Source organism: Nematolebias whitei, chromosome 13 (genome assembly GCF_014905685.2).
Source record: "Nematolebias whitei isolate Nwh7 chromosome 13, NemWhi1, whole genome shotgun sequence".
NCBI lineage: Eukaryota > Metazoa > Chordata > Actinopteri > Cyprinodontiformes > Rivulidae > Nematolebias > Nematolebias whitei.
Genome location: NC_056510.1, coordinates 41,922,212 through 41,941,565, shown reverse-complemented (window position 1 = coordinate 41,941,565; position 19,354 = coordinate 41,922,212). Strand labels below are relative to the sequence as shown.

At 41.0% G+C, this 19,354-nt stretch overlaps 1 protein-coding gene across 1 annotated transcript in view; it reads left to right on the top strand.

The window, feature by feature from the left end:
* Window positions 1-2,511: 2,511 nt before the first annotated feature.
* sucla2 (succinate-CoA ligase ADP-forming subunit beta) overlaps window positions 2,512-19,354 on the top strand; it is a 78,605-nt gene continuing 61,762 nt past the window's right edge. The window contains exons 1-4 of the mRNA XM_037686637.1: window positions 2,512-2,610; window positions 9,011-9,206; window positions 11,039-11,138; window positions 15,551-15,713. Coding sequence (XP_037542565.1) covers window positions 2,527-2,610; window positions 9,011-9,206; window positions 11,039-11,138; window positions 15,551-15,713 — 543 coding nt within the window. The 5' untranslated portion in view covers window positions 2,512-2,526. The remainder of the gene's footprint in view (window positions 2,611-9,010; window positions 9,207-11,038; window positions 11,139-15,550; window positions 15,714-19,354) is intronic.

Below are 19,354 nucleotides of genomic sequence, written 5' to 3'. Positions count from 1 at the left end.
TACTTTGCTTTGTTAGACATTGTTTTTTATGAATGAAATTACTTCACCTCGCAGTTCTATATCTCGCGGGAGTTGTAGGTGGGACTTCATTGGCAAAGTGGGCGGTTCGTTCGAACCCCCCGAACCCCCCCTGGCTACGCGCATGCTGTCATACAACATCAGACTGTCATACAACAACAGACTGTCATACAACAACAGACTGTCATACAACAACAGACTGTCATACAACAACAGAGTGTCATACAACAACAGAGTGTCATACAACAACAGACTGTCATACAACAACAGACTGTCATACAACAACAAAGTGTCTTCAGTCAGAGGCTTCTTCAGATCTGTTGTAGGACAGACGCTACAAGAGATCCTTCCTGCCCACAACCATCAGCATCTATAACAACTCTTTAATGAAACCAGGATGATGAGTTACAACATTTAATTTCCCTCTGGGATTAATAAAGTATTTTTGAATTTGAATTAAATTTGAATTAGCTCTTTTGCTTGTTTTCCATCAGTGCTGTCCAGAAGTTGTAATTTCTTTACCTCCATCGATCCAGTTGGCTCTCCTTGCTTGTGCAAGCTTTCCCACTCCTTCTTCCATCTATAATATTCTCGTTTATCACCAGTGAAAATGGGAAGAGATGTGACTTTTATTCTCACAATTGGGTTTGCAACAGCAGGTGTCAGCAATGGTGCTCCACTCCTCCCTTTAGTGGATTCTGTGACCCGACGTGACAAACTCTGCCATTCTTAGTTCAAGGTTTTTTTTAATTGATTTTAAGTTTTTTACTCTCGTATTAAAAGTTCTTCTCTCTTCTACAGGGATCCATCGCTCCCAGACTAGCATGGTTTCAGTTGCTTGCTTTAGCCTTTTTTCCAAAAGGTTCATGTGGCCTCAAAGCCTTCAACATTTATACTCAAGACAGGCAAGTCGATTGCTATTTGTCCACTTTCTTCGGCCTCCATGACAGCTGTTAACACTTCCTGCTGGCCATATCTGGACCACAAGTTATCTTGGAACAGTCTCTCTTATGAGTTTAAATTTTTCTTCGGCCTCTCTTGCCGTTTTATCAATCTCCTCTTGCTGTTCAAGATACGGTTCCTCATCTTTTGTTGTGTCTGCCAGTGATAATAGTCCTGACATATAATTGTCATTTTTTTCTAATAGTTCTTTGAGACATTCAGACATTTTCTTAAATTCCTCCATTAGTTCTTCATGAACCATTATATTTGCGTCTCTCATGACAATGTTGGCTTGATGAGTGAAAAGGCTCTTAGCAATAGTCCGCTCCTTCTTGAGCTGTTCGACTTCTTCTGCCATTCTGTTCTTGCGTCCACAGCACCTGGATTTGCAAAGCTGTTTATCTTTACTCCTTGCTATTCGCTCGGTTTTCAACTCTCAAGTCTTTTCTCCAACCAGCACTGATCCGACTTGAAAGATCCAAGAAGAAAGTAGACGTAGGCTCAACTCACTTCATCATCTTTATTAATTATTCTCAGAGATGGTTCTGCAGCTGTAGCAGCATCAGTAGAATCAGAATCAGTAGAATCAGAATCAGTAGAATCAGAATCAGTAGAATCAGAATCAGTAGAATCAGTAGAATCAGAATCAGTAGAATCAGAATCAGTAGAATCAGTAGAATCAGAATCAGTAGAATCAGTAGGTTGTCCAAAAAAGTTAAATCTGGTCCTCTGGACATTCAAAAAAACAAAAAGCAAAACAATATAGAAACGTTTCGTCTCTCATCCGAGAGACTTCCTCAGTCTGAGGTGCTGTATTCAGCTCAGTCTCTTAAATAGCACCTTCTCAGAGTGGATCAACACTTGATCCACTCTGAGAAGGTGCTATTTAAGTACAGTCCATTTACATTTATGCTATTGCACTAACAAGTATAAACATTCAATTCAGTACAATCCATAAATTTTAAAATATTCAAGAACAGTAATATTTGGGTTAAAGGTCAGGTCAAGGCCCAGACAGTGTTGCCTTCAATGGTTCTCAATGAGGAGGAATTTCTAAAATGATATGTTTGTTTGTTTTTTATTAGGAAGAGAGAGAATAAATGAAAGCCATATTTAAGTCTTTGTTTAAAAATTAAAATAGGTTACTGAGTTAAAATGAAAGATCATATACTCTGGGGTTGTCAGTGAACAGACTAAGGGAAAATAAATAATAGTTTTCCATAGTTTAACTTAATTAATTGTTGTCATCATTCTTTGTTGAAATCAGGTCTCTCTTGTAAATGAGTCCTCGAGGCTCAATGGGATTAACCTGTCTAAATAAAGGATGAATGAATTAAGAAGTTACAAATTCATTAAAATGGCTGTGAGCTTCTCTTCAGCTATTTGTTTGGTAATGAAATTTGATCCTTTTTGTGATCTTTACATTTTAGTCACATGAGTGTTTCTAATTTTAGTTCACATGCTAAAATTCCCACAGCATTTAAAGGTTGCACGAGGGGAGCCGGGCAGAGCGGGCCAGAGAAAGAATTACTGCGCATGCGCAATAGTCGTTCAACTGCTGGAGACATGGCGACGTCCCTGATCTGCGGCTGTTTGACGGCTACCCTGAGAACTTCAGGGGCCAGAAACACTTTTCAGTCTGCTACCAAGGTGAGTGTGTGTCCACGTTGAAGTACAAACCTTCGACCTTCGTTACACGTTTCTGTTATGACGTTACATCTGTCCTGACAAGTACATTTATCTGAAAAGTGGAAGAGGTCAAATTTAGCGTTAGCACAACACCATTGAGTTCGTATTGTTTGTGCTAACATGCTAACTAGCAGGGAGTTGAGAGCTAGCGCAGCCGCTGTCAGCGCTGCAGCAACTACAGCGATCACCCCGACAGTACCCTCAGGCTCATTTTAGCTCGTCATTGAGGAGTGTGAGGCGTTGTGGTCGGTAGGTTCGCTGTGTTGTGCAGTAAAGTTCAGCAGCTGCAGCGGCGCCTTAGCGGCTCTGACGTCATGTCCGGTTTGAGTCCGTCTGGAAACCACAAGAGCTTTTACTGCAGGTGCAGGCTGTTGAACACCACAGGGACACGGTCCCTCATCCAACAAACAAACAAACAAACAAACAAACAAACAGGGATCTTGTTTACAGGCCACGACAACCCCCCCAACAAGATCCTCAAAAATTTATTTTTAACTTAATTTGAAAGTTCTCATTTCAAGAGTTTGTGGCATCTAAACAATAGAAACCAGATAATATTTATTTGACAAAAGTGCTATATAAGTATAATGTGATGTTAAAGAACTAACTGCGTCTTCTTTTCCTTCATCATGCTGTCTTATGCAGTATGACTGTGATTCCTCTGTAATCTGAAGGGGCTGAGGGATAACTAAACATCTTGCGCAGCCCAGAGGAGGTGTTTACAGCACACGTTCTGGAGAAATGCACACGTCCAGACCATCTCACAATAAACCGCTCAAATGTTGAACCGCGTCTTCTTGACACCATTTTATCCTTGATGTTTAATGACCGTTTCTGCAAGAGAACGGTTGAGTTCAATTTCATTGTAAAAATAATAAAAAAACAATTGTTTATTAATCACCAGGTATATTAAAACATGCTTTTTAAAAAGTTTTATTTTCTATATCCTTAAAATCAAAGGATTTTTAAAAAACATTTGTTACCTCCATCTAATTATTCAAAAACAAATTTTCAAACTTTTTATTTTTTTATTTTATTTTTACTAGTGTTTTTAGTGATTGGTTCTCTCCAATTTTATTTATTTATTTATTTTTTCTGTTAAGTTAAAAAAGTTGTGCTTGGTTTAAGAGCAAAGGTTTTTTTTAGTGCTAACAAAAGACCCAGAAACTGTTTTTTTTAAAAAAAACTAAAATACCATTAATTTAATTTTATGCAAAATTTTATTTAAAATATTAATTAATTCAATCTTTATGTATACAGGTTAATCCCATTGAGCATCGGGGACTCATTTACAAGAGAGACCTGGTTTTAACAAAGTGATGACAACAGTGGACAGTCTTAAAAGAAAGCTTATAAACTGAGAAGAACAAATGAAAGAAAATGGTGTTAAAAAAAAACATAAACATCTAGATTATAAGGCGGTGTAGAAAACTAAAAACAGGAACATGTCTGCTTTGGTTCTTACCAGGACCTGAACAGATTCTTAAAGACACTTAGAGAGGTCGAAGGTCGAGAGCTTCAAATCTTTTTGTAAGATATTCCAGGAAACAGGAGCGGAGTAGGAGAAGGTCCTTTTGTCTAGTTCAGTCCTCACTGAGGGAACACTGCAGGTAATGATGTCCTGAGAGCGCACGCTGTAGCTGCACTCACACAGAGATATGTAGGAGGAGATGTATGAAGGCAGCAGACCAAGAAGTGATTTAAAGATGAAAATGTACCAGTGAGAGAGTCTGCGTGAAGTTAATGGTGACCAGTTAACCAGTGAATACTGGGTGCAGTGGTGGGTACGATAATCACAGCCAGTTATGAATCTTAGTGCACCATGATAGACATCATCCAACATCTGCAGCATCCAACATCTGCAGCATCCAACATCTGCAGGGTTCTTGTAGGGAGTATGAACAAACATAATATGAATATGAACAACAGTAAATGTTAAGTAAAAAAGAAACCGTTTAGTTAAAGTGTTCTCCGCACGTTGTGTTTATCCTGCAGTCTGACTTCCTGCTGGTTTTCCAGATTGTGTCACATGTTTTTCTGGTCAGGAAGTCAGTTTCACATCCAGCTGACTGATTTTGAGAAACTGTTGGTTTCACATCCTCAGTCAGCGTTCCAGTGTTTTGTTTAGGAGTTATTCTGCTGCGAGCAAATCATCTGCTCTTGCCAAAAATAAATAAAAGTAACCGAGGATAGTTTTGCAATCTGCTTGTCCTTTAAATTTGACTTCACTTCTTTCTTTAGGTGTGGTCTTAAGAAGTCCTTGAAAGCTGTTGGTTGTATTTCTCACAGTAATTTTTCAAGGCAGGCCTGAGATGACTTCTGTGTGGGTGTGAGTTATGAAAGGACTGAGGTGGCACGATGGAGTTAAAGTCAACCCGCTGCTGTTCACCTCTGAGCTGCCTAGTGAGGTCGTGACAGAGCCCAAACATTCAATACATGAACGACTGAGACAACACCGAGAGTGATGCAGTGATGGAAGGAGGTCGTTGTGATCACCTGACCGTGACATCCAGCAAACATTTGATATGTAGTGCTCCATGTTAACTCTGCTGAGTTCACCCTTCATGCCTCCGTTGGTTCCTCAATGCCTGCTTCATTTATGAAAGTTCACATTGTTGCAAAAAGTGCTCCAGTCAACACTTGATTTACCTTCAAAAGCATTAAACAGACGCTGATCTTTGACTATTGGAGTAAAGACAACATTCATAATAATTATCATAATAAATCATTATTATTATTATGTATAGTTAAATAAGAGACAGTATCATTTGTAAAGAGAATCTACTTTTAATGACTTGTGAGAGGTCATCCAGGGTCCAGTCTAGATCTAGGTGAGTTTTGTACGACGTCTACACAACAGCAGTGGCACTCGTTGCTTTTTGCAGGACTGGATCCATGCGTGTCTCTGCCTGAGCTTCAAAATGTTCCTGAAAAGTGCTGTACCATTATTATTGTGCAGATTATGCTGTGAGGCAACAGCTTGCTTTGGGTGATGCTGAGCCTTTGCACTTCTTCTCAAATGACCACACACTTGTTGCCAGGTCGACCACACTGCTGTCCTGCTGGTTACTGATCACCTTCTTCAAATCAGTGGTGGGTGAGGCCTTCACCCTCTGGCCAGAGAATGTCAGCTTATGTGCTGACTTTGTGGCAGGCACAGAAACAGCAGGCAGAACCCAAACAAACAGGACATGTAGCAGCGCACGAGGCTTCCTGTACCTCGTTTTCCTACAAAGTCCGGTTCGTTTAGGGAGGTGTGAACGCACCATCAAACTCTGTCACGGAACAAAAAGGTGAACTCTGGCCCGGGCTAAAACCTAGGTCTCGGTCCGGTAGAAGAGAACTCCAGCGCGGTTCCAGTGCAGTGTGAATGTAAACAGACCGGGTCCCGCTCCGCAGGACAAACAAACACACATTTCTCTGACCTCATATGGAGCCGTCAGCTGACTTGTGTGAAAAACAATATTCTCCATGGTCTTCTGTCTCATCTTCTGCTCATGCTGAGTCCATTTTTGAAAAATGACAAAATATAACTCCTAAAACTGCTAAAACTTGATGCCACTTCGTTTTTATTTTTATTTACAAAAGAAGAAGAAGAAGAAGAAGAAGAAGTGTCTTCAGAGGTTTTTGTGTCGTTTCTTTCAGTAGTTCTTGGTGCAGCGCCCCCACAGGTGAGCGGGGGAACAGGTTGGTTCAACAGGTTGACTCGACTGCACAGTGCAGTGTGAATGCAAACGCACCAGCTCACATGTAACAAAAGCTCATGAATATTGGTCCTGAACCGAACCGAGTCTACCGGACTATCTGGTGTGAAAACGACCTAATTCTACTTGGTGATTTGAACATTCATATTGATGATTAGAATGATAGATTTGCATACGAGTTCCTTGATCTTATTCATACTTGACTGTACTCATCATGTCTCTGGTCCAACATATGAACATGGTCATACTCTTGATTTAATTATTACTTCAGGTCTCAGCATAGTCCATCTCTCCATTATTAATACACATATCTCTGACCATGGTGCTATTTGATTTAGCTTTCCTTTAGCTGTTGAGACCTCAGACAACCAAGCCCCATGTTGGTTTAGACCCATCACATCTCAGACTGTGGAACAATTTAATGAAATCCATCAAGGTTACCCTCAGCTTCAAGTCAGATTCTTCTCTCTCTACAGATGATCTGGCAACAGAATCCAGATGTGCAGCAACACTGGACACTGTGGCCCCTTGTAACATGTCTAAATCCCACTCTGCTTTGTCCAAACCAGCACCTTGGATAAATGATGGCGTTCGATCCATCAGGAGGGCATGCAGACGTGCTGAGCAGAAATACAACTCTCACCATTTGAGCTGTGATGTTTTTACTATGAAGAATCTTTAGAAAGATTATAACAGAATGCTTAAAGAAGAAACATCTAAATATTTCTCAGCCCTCATTGCTTCAAATTTGCATAATCCAAAACTTTTATTTAACACTATAAACTCTAATTTACAAATCACCTATTACTAATGAATTCTCTTCTGAGAAACGTGAGTTATTTTGTTCATTTTTTATTAATAAAATCTCTTATCAGTGCTCAAATTGTGCCATCTGCCTCTACTGTTCAGCACGAGGAAGTAAATCACCTTCAGTTCATTTAGCCTCTTATCTCAGGCTGAGTTAGTCTCAGACTATCAACTGTACGAGACCTTCCTCTTCTTTTTACATGTTTTACCAACAACATGTTTTAAGGATATTTGTCACTTTTTAATTCCTGATATTCTAACAGTTTTTAACAAATCATTATCTACAGGGGTCGTTCCCAAAATGTTTAAAACTGCTGCTGTTGAACCATTACTGAAGAAACCCCACCTGGATTGTAACGATCTGAACAACTTCAGGCCGATCTCTAAACGACCCTTTATTGTGAAAACTTTAGAGAAAGTGTTGAACTCTCAGATCTGAACTTATTTAAACCAAAACTCACTTTTTGAAAAGTTTCACTCTGGCTTTCGTCCGTATCACAGTACAGAAACCACATTATTACAAGTTGTGAAAGATATTAGGATGAACTCAGATGCTGGCTGTTGTTCTGTCTGAGTGCTCCTGGATCTTTCTGCTGCGTTTGATACAGTTGATCATAATACTCTACTGAGCCGACTAAATCATTGGTCAGGTGTTGGAGACATTGCTCTGAGGGCGTTCAAATCTTATCTTCATGAGAATCTTCACCAGCTTATCTTCTTGACAGAACTTTTTTGGTAATTTCTGGCAGTAATTCCTCCAGTTCAGCTTCTGTCACCTGTGGTGTCCCCCAAGGGTCTATTTTTGGGCCACTGTTATTTTCTATTTATATGCTACCACTTGGTCAGGTTATGGCAGCCGATTCCCAGATTTATTTGGCTATTAACCCATCTGACCTCTCTACACACTAAACTTTATCTCTGTCTTACAGACATCAAAACCTGGATGTCTGATCATTTTCTTTCACTCAACAACGATAAAACTGAGGTGATGGTGTTTGGACCAAAGGCTAAAAGGGATTTATTAGTTCAGTCCCTTTCTGTTTGAACTGCACTTGTGAAGCCAGAAATTTGGGGGTAACCTTTGATTCTGATCTTAGTTTATCTAAACATTTTGAGAATATTATCAAAATCAGAGCATTTATCTCTTTAACTGATGCAGAAACTCTTATTCATGCCTTTGTCTCTCGTCATCTTGATTATTGTAACTGTTTATTTTCTGGTTTGCCCCAAACTTCTCTGAATCGCCTTCAACCAGTACAAACACAGCAGCTAGAGTTCTCACAAGATCCCATAAATATCGGCACATCTCTCCTGTTCTGTCCTCGTTGCACTGGCTTCCTGTGGTTTGTAGAATTGACTTTAAAATAGTATTGTTTGTTTTTAAATCCCTGAACGGTCTTGCTCCATCATATCTGTCTGAGCTTCTTACCCCTACATCCCTTCTTGCAGCCTCAGATCCTTAAATCTTGTTTTCCACTCCCAGAGCTCGACTGGTGACAGGAGGGGGGAGGGCTTTCATGGTCAGGGCTCATTCTTTGTGGAATGCTCTTCCTTTTAAATATTAGACAGACCTCTTCATCATCTTCTTTTAAATCATTTGTTAAAACTTACTTGTTTAATAAGACTTTTAATATCTGAATTTCTTCCTTTCTTCTTATATTAGGTATTTTAATTGATTTGGTATACTTTTGTGTTTCTAATGTCATTTATGATGTTTTAATTGATTAATGTGAAGCACTTTGTAACATTTGTTTGAAAGGTGCTATACAAATAAAGTATTATTATTATCTCATTATTTTCTCTACACTTGTGTGCTGAAGGTTAGTTGCATCCTTTGCTTTCTTTTCCAGGTTCTTGGTGGTTCCACAGGTCGGTTTGCAGGCCACGTGTCTCAGCGGCAGCCCTCCTACCTGCGGCAGCAGCAGAGGAACCTCTCTCTACACGAGTACATGAGCATCGGCCTGCTTAAAGAGGAGGGCATCTCTGTTCCAGTTGGCATGGTAGCTAGCTCCTCCGAGGAGGCGTACGCTGTGGCCAAGCAGATCGGTAAGAGACCCTGAGCCAGAACCAAGTGCCAGATTAGTTTTTGTGTAGGTCATTTCAGAAACACACGGTTCAAACACTGCGCTGTCAGCTGTCTCTGATTATGGTGCAAGTTCCAGCCACTGTAGAAATGAGCACAAACTGCTTGTTGTCGTTCACTTGTGGTAATTCAACTGGTGTTGGAACAATTTCCTCCTAGATCAGGATAAAAGACGTCTGTAATCTCAGGAGGAATTCTTTACAGACACAAATTCTCATGTGAAAAAAGTTGCATGAAATAAAATCAAAGAAGCAATCTAAACTTGAAGCCTTTTCTTGGAATAACTCCCCATCCCAAGCACACATTCTGTAACTATCATAAGGATAAAATTATCAGTTCAGTCACTTTAGTGTCTAACTGTGTCATTTTGTCAGTTGCAGCAGACAAAAGCTGTTTTAATGTATGTACTTTTTTCATGTACCGCAACTGCCGGTCTATAGAACGCACCCTATATGGCCTATAAGCCGTGCACACTAAATAAATAAAAACAAACAATTTTGTACATGTATAAGCTGCACTTGTGTATGAGCTGTGAGTGTTCACGTTGTAATTGAATTCAGCTTATTTATTTAGCTCCAAGTCATACCAGAAGTTTTCTCAGTAACGAGAGGCAGCACAGCTACTGAGAGATGTGCAGCTCTTGTTGTTGTACATCAAGAATCAACCACCAGATGGCGTTTTATACACTTTACTCTTCAACACACGGACCACAGAGGAGTGAACCCCACAGGCCCACAGTCAACCACAGCAGAATGCTACAATAAGTACTAGTAACATGCACAAATACTACAGTAAATGGTTTTTTCTGAACAGTGCCGGTAACACGGCTGGTTAAAAAAACAAAAACAAAAAACCCACAATAGCCTACCAGGAAGTCATTGATGCTGTCTTCATTAAGTTGTCCTCCGAAGAGCTCACATGACTCACGGGGAGAAGATTCCCCACCCCTCCCCAGTTCTTTCCTCCCCTCCCCAATCAGTACACGTCTCTCTTGGGGGGTGGGCCCTCATGACTCAACGATACTGCCTGTTTAAATAAATAAACAAATAAATAAAGGTTAAAAAACATCTGACCAATGAAATTACCAGACAGTCACAGTTGAACCAGTGAAACGAAGAATGGGGATGGGGGGGGGAGATCCCCCCCTCCTCTCCTCCTCCTCCCTGTGAGCTTGAGAGTGGACAGGTGGACAGCTGTCTTCCTGGTAGGCTACGTTTTTTTTTTTGTAGCATTCTGCTGTGGTTGACTGTAGTTCACATGGCCTCAGGGAGGGATTATGGGTAACATTTATGTTCATTGTAAATCTCCGGATGCATGCTCAATAATCCAGGTAGAAAAATCTAAAAATGTTAAATCTGGTCCTCTGGACATTCAAAAATCAAAACAAAGCAACAACAAAATTGTAGAAACGTTTCGTCTTTCATTCGAAAGACTTCCTCAGTCTGAGGTGCTGTATTCAGCTCAGTCTCTTAAATAGCACCTTCTCAGAGTGGATCAACCAGTTTTGCTGCTGACAACCAAAACCAGCTGATCACATGCTCAAGAAGGACCATCAGCCTAACAATGGATCATTAGCACCTGATGGCTGTTTACTATTCACAGAGGGCTGAAACAAACAAAAAATCCATAACAGCATAAGCCGCAGGGTTTAAAGTCTCTGAAAAAAGTAGCGGCTTATAGACCGGAAGTTATGGAACTACTTTAGCAGTAATAGTTATTCCAATCATAGTTTCTTATGTTAAGCCACTGCTACAGTAAATATGTTGCTGAGTCACAATGTATGTGTGTGTGTTAGGCTCAAAGGACCTGGTGGTGAAAGCTCAGGTGTTGGCTGGAGGCAGAGGAAAGGGGACGTTTGAGGGTGGACTGAAGGGAGGAGTCAGAATCGTCTACTCGTAAGTCACTGGCATCAATAACGAGCACAACCAGACTGCTGGTAAAAACAGAAATGTCCCGTTCTGGTAGATGTACTGTGGCTACGGAAAGTATTCAGACCCCTTTACATGTTTCGCTCTTTGTTCCATTGCAGCCTTTTGCTAAAATCAAAGTTCATTTTATTTCTCATTAATGTGCACTCAGCACCCCATCTTGACATAAAAAAACCAGAAATGTAGACATTTTTGCAAATTTACAAAAAAATAAAAACTGAAATCACATGGTCATAAGTATTCAGACCCTTTGCTGTGAAACTCATATTTAACTCACTTACTGTCCATTTCCTTCTGATCCTCCCTGAGACGTTTTTACTCCTTCATTTGAGTCCAGCTGTGTTTAATTAACCTGATGGGACTTGATTAGGACAGGCACACATCTGTCTATACAAGACCTCACAGCTCACAGTGCATGTCAGAGCAAATGAGAGTCATGAGGTCAAAGGAACTGCCCATGGAGCTCGGAGACAGAATTGTGGCAAGGCACAGATCTGACCAAGGTTACAAAATAATTCCTGCAGCACTCAAGGTTCCTAAGAGCACAGTGGCCTCCATAATCCTTTAATGGAAGAAGTTTGGGACGACCAGAACTCATCCTACACCTGACCGTCCAGCCAAACTGAGCAATCATGGGAGAAGAGCCTTGGTGAGAGAGGCAAAGAAGAACCCAAAGATCACTGTGTCCGAGCTCCAGAGATGCAGTAGAGAGAGAGTTCCACAAAGTCAACCATCACTTCAGCCCTCCACCAGCCGGGGCTTTATGGCAGAGTGGCCCAACGGAAGCCTCTCCTCAGTGCAAGACATTTGAAAACCTGCACAGAGTTTACCAAAAAACACATGAAGGACTCCCAGACTATGAGAAATAAGATTCTCTGGTCTGATGAGACGAAGACTGAACTTTTTGGCTTTAAGCTGTATGTGTGGAGAAAACCAGGCACTGCTCATCACCTGCCCAATACAATCCCAACAGTGAAACATGGTGGTGGCAGCATCATGCTATGGGTTTTTTTCTCAGCTGCAGGGACAGGACGACTGGTTGCAGCTGAAGGAAAGATGCAGCCAAGTACAGAGATATCCTCTTCTAGAGTGCTCTGGACCTCAGACTGGGCTGAAGGTTCACCTTCCAACAAGACAATGACTCTAAGCACACAACTAAAATGACAAAGGAGTGGCTTCGGAACAACTCTGTGACCATTCTTGACTGGCCCAGCCAGAACCCTGACCTAAACCCAAGTGAGCATCTCTGGAGAGACCTGAAAATGGCTGTCCACCATCGTTCACCATCCAACCTGATGGAACTGGAGAGGATCCCCAAATCCAGGTGTGATAAACTTGTTGCATCATTCCCAACAAGACTCGTGGCTGTACTAGCTCAAAAGGTGCTTCTACTCAATACTGAGCAAAGGGTCTGAATACTTATGACCATGTGATATTTCAATTTTTCTTTTTTAATACATTTTGCAAAATGTCTACATGTCTGTGTTTTTTCTGTCAAGATGGGGTGCTGAGTGCACATTAATGAGAAATAAAATAAACTTTTTTTGATTTTAGCAAAAGGCTGCAATAAAACAAAGAGTGAAAAATATAAAGGGGTCTGAATACTTTCTGTACCACAAGAGTTCTCATCCTGAAGGTTTCAGTTCTTCATCTGATCATTTCTGATCATTTGAACAACACAGCAAACAACAAGGACACTTGTTCCAAGCAGATGCAGTGTGGGGACATTTACTGTTAGAGATTACACAAACTGTGGGACATTTCTCACACTTTTCCTTCCACATTGACAAACCAGTACATGATCGTCTTCTGCTGAACTGGAGTGTGAAACCAGAACCACGAGCTAAATACTGTGATACAACCCACCCCAGTGAATACTGTAACAGTACATGTATTAATACCCAACTGACATCAGGGTCTGGTGTGTGCCGTCAGATGAAAACTACATTAGTCACAGACAATCATACACTCATCTAGAAGCAGGTACAGTGAGGAAAATAAGTATTTGAACACTCTGCGACTTTGCAAGTTCTCCCACTTTGAAATCATGGAGGGTCTGAAATGTTCATCTTAGGTGCATGTCCTCTGTGAGAGACATGATCTAAAAAAACGTCATCCAGAAATCACAATGTTTGATTTTTTTTAATAATTTATTTGTGTGTTACTGCTGCAAATCAGTATTTGAACACCTGTGAACATCACTGTTAATATTTGGTACAGTATCTTTGTTTGCAGTTACAGAGGTCAAAGGTTTCCTGTAGTTTGTCACCAGGTTCACTGCAGCAGAGATTCTGGTCCATTCCTCCACAGATCTTCTCTAGATCAGCAGGTTTCTGGGCTGTCACTGAGAAACAGAGTTTGAACTCCCTCCAAAGATTTTCTATAGGGTTCAGGTCTGGAGACTGGCTGGTCCACTCCAGAACCTTGATCTGCTTCTTACGGAGCCACTCCTTGGTTCTCCTGGCTGTGTGGGTCATTGTCATGTTGAAAGACGCAGCCATGACCATCTTCAATGTTCTCACTGAGGGGAGGAGGTTGTTCCCCAAAATCTCTCACTACATGGCCCCGGTCATCCTCTCCTTAATACAGTGCAGTCGTCCTGTCCCATGTGCAGAAAAACACCCAAAGCATGATGCTTCCACCCCCATGCTTCACAGTAGGGATGGTGTTTTTGAGATGGTACTCATCATTCTTCGTCCTCCAAACACGACGAGTGGAATTAAGACCAAAAAGTTCTATTTTGGTCTCATCTGACCACAGAACTTTCTCCCATGACTCCTCTGGATCATCCAAATGGTCCTGGTCAAACTTAAGACGGGTCTGAACGTGTGCTGATTTAAGCAGGGGAGCCTTCTGTGCCATGCATGATTTTAAACTATGACGTCTTAGTTTATTACCCACAGTAACCATGGAAACAGTGGTGCCAGCTCTCGTCAGGTCATGATTTTAAACTATGACGTCTTAGTGTATTACCCACAGTAACCATGGAAACAGTGGTGCCAGCTCTCTTCAGGTCATGATTTTAAACTATGATGTCTTAGTGTATTACCCACAGTAACCATGGAAACAGTGGTGCCAGCTCTCGTCAGGTCATGGACCAGCTCCTCCGTGTAGTTCTGGGCTGATTCCTCACCTTTCTTAGGATCACTGATACGCCACCAGGTGAGATCTTCCATGGAGCCCCAGTCCGAGGGAGATAAACAGTCATGTTTAGCTTCTTCCATTTTCTAATAGTTGCTCCAACAGTTGATCTTTTTTCAACAAGCTGCTTGGCAGTTGCCCCGTAGCTCTTGCCAGCCTTGTGGAGGTCTACAATTTAGTCTCTGGTGTCTTTATGCAGCTAACCACCTCAAACAGCTGCTTCTAATTTAGAATAATAAGTGGAGGTGGACTATCAGGTCTTTGAGGACCAGAACTGTTGCTGATTGGCAGGTGTTCAAATACTTATTTTGCAGCAGTAGCATTATAAAAAAAAATCACACATTGTGATTTCTGGATTATTTCTTTAGATGATGTCTCTCACAGTGGACATGCACCTAAGATGAACATTTCAGACCCTCCATGATTTCTATCTGGAAGAACTTGCAAAGTCGCAGGAGTTCAAATACTTATTTTTCTCACTGTACGTGTTGATTTTTACTGGTTTTCTCTAACGGCTGAGACAGAAAAGGAGACGAGGAAGAAACTAAAACACAAAGTAAGAATAGCTGTTCACATGAAAGGCAGGAGCTTTAAGTCCTGCTTGAGACGTGGACTTATGGAAAGTCATATGGATAAGTCACGTTTTAAATGTTTGTGGCAAGTGTTTGTTATTCTATATCCCTGATTTCAAGCATCATTTCCCCAGACCACCTACGGTTCACTAACAGAAGCTTTGTGTGACTGTTTAACAGCTTATTGAAGTGTTTTTACATTAGGACTCACTTGTTATTTTTGCATCACTTCTAAATCAGAGATACTGAAACATTGGTTTTGTTTGTATTTAACTTTATTAACAAAAGAGAGAGATACGTTTCAGTTTTGTACTTTCACAATATTTTTGTTCAATGCGTGGTCTGTAGAGCACCGTTCACTAATTAAATAGCCCAAATATTTCTACACAATATGTTTATGCTCTTGGCTGTCACCAGTTGATGAATCCTACATTTCTGCATGACTTTAGAGCCTCCTCACTAGTTATAGTGGTTTGTTTTCCTCTCTGCCTCTGTGAGGGTTTGTGTCTGTTAAAAATAAATTAGGTAAAAAAATGTTTTTCTGCTGTGACTCTAAAACTAAAATTTAATCTCCATAGAAAAGGAGACTTTATTTTTTCCTTTCAGTTTTAAAAGTCTGTTTTGCCTCAGTTGAACCTCATAATTTTTTCTCCTTTTCACTTCCAGACCAGAGGAGGCCCGAGACATTTCGTCTCAGATGATTGGTAGAAAACTGTACACCAAACAGACCGGGGAGGCGGGTCGCATCTGCAACCAGGTGTTTATCTGCGAGCGTAGGTACCCCCGCAGAGAGTACTACTTCGCCATCACCATGGAGAGGTCCTTTCAGGTGAACAAAGACAACAAATACTTGGAGCGGGTGGTTTTGGGGTTTCCAGGAACAAGTTGGCCTGAAAATGGAGACGTAGTTTCTTTACAGTAGCTCCTCGCTACTTCGTGGTTCGTTTATCGCGGATTCGCTCTATCGCCGTTTTTCAAAATACAGGGGGCCTGTCTGACAAGCAGAGGTAACTCGTTCCAAAGTCTTGGTCCTGCTACAGAGAAGGCCCTGTCACCTCTGCGCTTAAGACAAGTTCCTGGAACTGTGAGGAGCAACTGGTCCGCTGACCTCAGAGGACGTGGTGGGACATACGTCTGTAGCAGATCAGAGAGATGGGTGTGTGTGTGTGTGTGTGTGAAACTGTTCAGAGATTTGTAGACATACAGGAGTATTTTGAATTGGATTCGAAGGTGAACTGGTAACCAGTGCAGTGAGGCCAAAACTGTTGTAATGTGCTCTCTTTTGCCTGTACTGGTTAAAAATCGGGCTGCTGCATTCTGGACCAGTTGTAGTCGTGCAATGGAGGTCTGACTGATACCAAACAGGAGTGAATTGCAGTAATCAAGCCTAGATGTAATGAATGCATGTATTACTGTCTCCAGGTTATTTTTGGACAATATGGGCTTCAGTTTAGACAGCCGCCTCAGTTGGAAGAAGCATGATTTAACAATCATGTTTACGTGATTAAGTTTCAGGGATGGGTCCATTATCACTCCCAGATTTGTGACTCTTTGTTTTTCTGACAGGGTTAGAGCGGAGAGGTCGATACAGTGGTTTGTGATCGTGTCATTGGGAGGGAACAACATGACTTCAGACTTCTTTTCATTGAAACTTAAGAAATTAAAAGCCAACCATTCCCTGATGTCAGCCAGGCAGTCGAGCAGAGGTTGAATAGAGCATGTACCATTGTGTTTTAGGGGGAAGTAAATTTGACAGTCATTGGCGTAGAAGTGAAAGAGCATGTTGTGTTTCTGGAAAATAGCACCAAGCGGCAGCAGGTATAAAGAGAATAGGAGGGGACCCAGGATGGACCCCTGCGGAACCCCCCATTTAAGCTCTGTCGCTGCAGAACTAAAATCCTTGATGGAGACACAAAAGGATCTGTCAGTGAGGTAAGATCTGAACCAATTGAGGGCTGACCCTGTGATGCCCACTCACTGCTCCAACCTAGCAATGAGGATCTCATGGTCGATGGTGTCAAAGGCGGCTGTGAGGTCCAACAGGACAAGCAGCACAGAATCACCGGTATCTGTGAATCTGAAGATGTCGTTAAAGACCTTCAGCAGGGCAGTTTCAGTGCTGTGGAGAGGTTTAAAGTCAGATTGGTATAGCTCTAAGATGGCGTGATCCTCCTGGAAGCACTTCAACTGGGACTCAACTATTTTCTCAAGTAGTTTAGAATCGAATGGGAGTTTGGAGACAGGCCGGAAGTTGGAAACGACTGAGGGGTCAAGGTTTGTTTTTTTCAGGAGAGGCTGGACAGCAGCATGTTTAAAGGATTTTGGCACCACACCATTGGATAAATACTGTTTACTATATCAAGAATGGACGGACCTAGAGTAGGAAAAACCTCCTTTGGTAGTCGAGGGGGGACCACATCAAAGGGGGAACCAGAAGGCTTCAAGCTGCACATGACCTGCTCTAGAGAAGATAGAGATATGTATATGTATGTATATATATATATGTATAAATATGTATATATATATATGTATATGTATGTATGTACAAACTGGATTCCAAAAAAATTGGGACACTAAACAAATTGTGAATAAAAACTGAATGCAATGATGTGGAGATGGCAAATGTCAATATTTTTTTCGTAATATAACATAGATGACAGATCAAAAAGTTTAATCTGAGTAAATGTAACATTTTAAAGGAAAAATATGTTGATTCAAAATTTCAGTGTCAACAAATCCCAAAAAAGTTGGGACAAGTAGCAATAAGTGGCTGGAAAAAGGAAATAGAACATATAACAAACAGCTGGAAGACCAATTAACACTAATTAGGTCAATTGACAACATGACTGGGTATAAAAAGAGCTCCTCAGAGTGTCAGTGTCTCTCAGAAGCCAAGATGGTAAGAGGATCACCAATTCCACCATTGTTGCGCAGAAAGATATTGCAGCAATACCAGAATGGTGTTACCCAGCGTACAATATCAAAGACTTTTAAGTTATCATCAACCGTGCATAACATCATCAAAAGATTCAGAGAATCTGGAACAATCACTGTGCGTAAGGGTCAAGGCCGTAAAACTCTACTGGATGCTCGTGATCTCCGGGCCCTTAAACGTCACTGCACCTCAAACAGGAATGCCACTGTCAAGGAAATAACAGAATGGGCTCAGAAATACTTCCAGAAAGCATTGTCAGTGAACACAATCCACTGTGCCATCCGCCGTTGCCAGCTGAAACTCTACAGTGCAAAGAGGAAGCCATTTCTAAGCAAGCTCCACAAGCTCAGATGTTTGCACTGGGCCAGGGGTCATTTAAAATGGAGTGTGGTAAAATGGAAGACTGTTCTGTGGTCAGATGAGTCACGATTTGAAGTTCTTTATGGAACACTGGGACGCCATGTCATCCGGACCAGAGAGGACAAGGATAGCCCAAGTTGTTATAAACGCTCCGTTCAGAAGCCTGCATCACTGATGGTATGGGGTTGCATGAGCGCTTGTGGCATGGGCAGCTTGCATGTCTGGAAAGGCACCATTAATGCAGAGAACTATGTTCAGGTTCTAGAACAACATCTGCTCCCATCTAGACGTCATCTCTTTCAGGGAAGACCCTGCATTTTTCAAAACGATAATGCCAGACCACATTCTGCAGCAATCACAACATCATGGCTACGTAGGAGAAGGATCCGGGTACTGAAATGGCCAGCCTGCAGTCCAGATCTTTCACCTATAGAGAACATTTGGCGCATCATAAAGAGGAAGGTGCGACAAAGAAGGCCCAAGACGATTGAACAGTTAGAGGCCTGTATTAGACATGAATGGGAGAGCATTCCTATTTCTAAACTTGAGAAACTGGTCTCCTCTGTCCCCAGACGTCTGTTGAGTGTTGTAAGAAGAAGCGGGGATGCCGCACTGTGGTAAAAATGGACTTGTCACAACTTTTTTGGGATTTGTTGACGCCATGAAATTTGGAAACAACAGATTTTCCCCTTAAAATGATACATTCTCTCAGTTTAAACTTTTGATCTGTGATTTGTGTTCTATTCTGAATAAAATATTAGATGTTGGCACCTCCACATCATTGCATTCAGTTTTTATTCACGATTTGTTTAGTGTCCCAACTTATTTGGAATCCGGTTTGTATATGTATGTGTTTTTGTGTATATATATGTATATATATATATATATGTGTGTGTGTGTGTGTGTGTGTGTGTATATATATATAATGTATGTGTGTATATATATATATAATGTATGTGTTTATATATAATGTATGTGTGTATATATATGTATGTGTGTATATATATGTATGTGTGTATATATATGTATGTGTGTATATATATGCATGTGTGTGTGTATGTATGTGTGTGTGTATATATGTATGTGTGTATATATATATATATATATATATGTATGTGTGTATATATATATATATATATATATGTATGTGTGTATATATATATATATGTATGTGT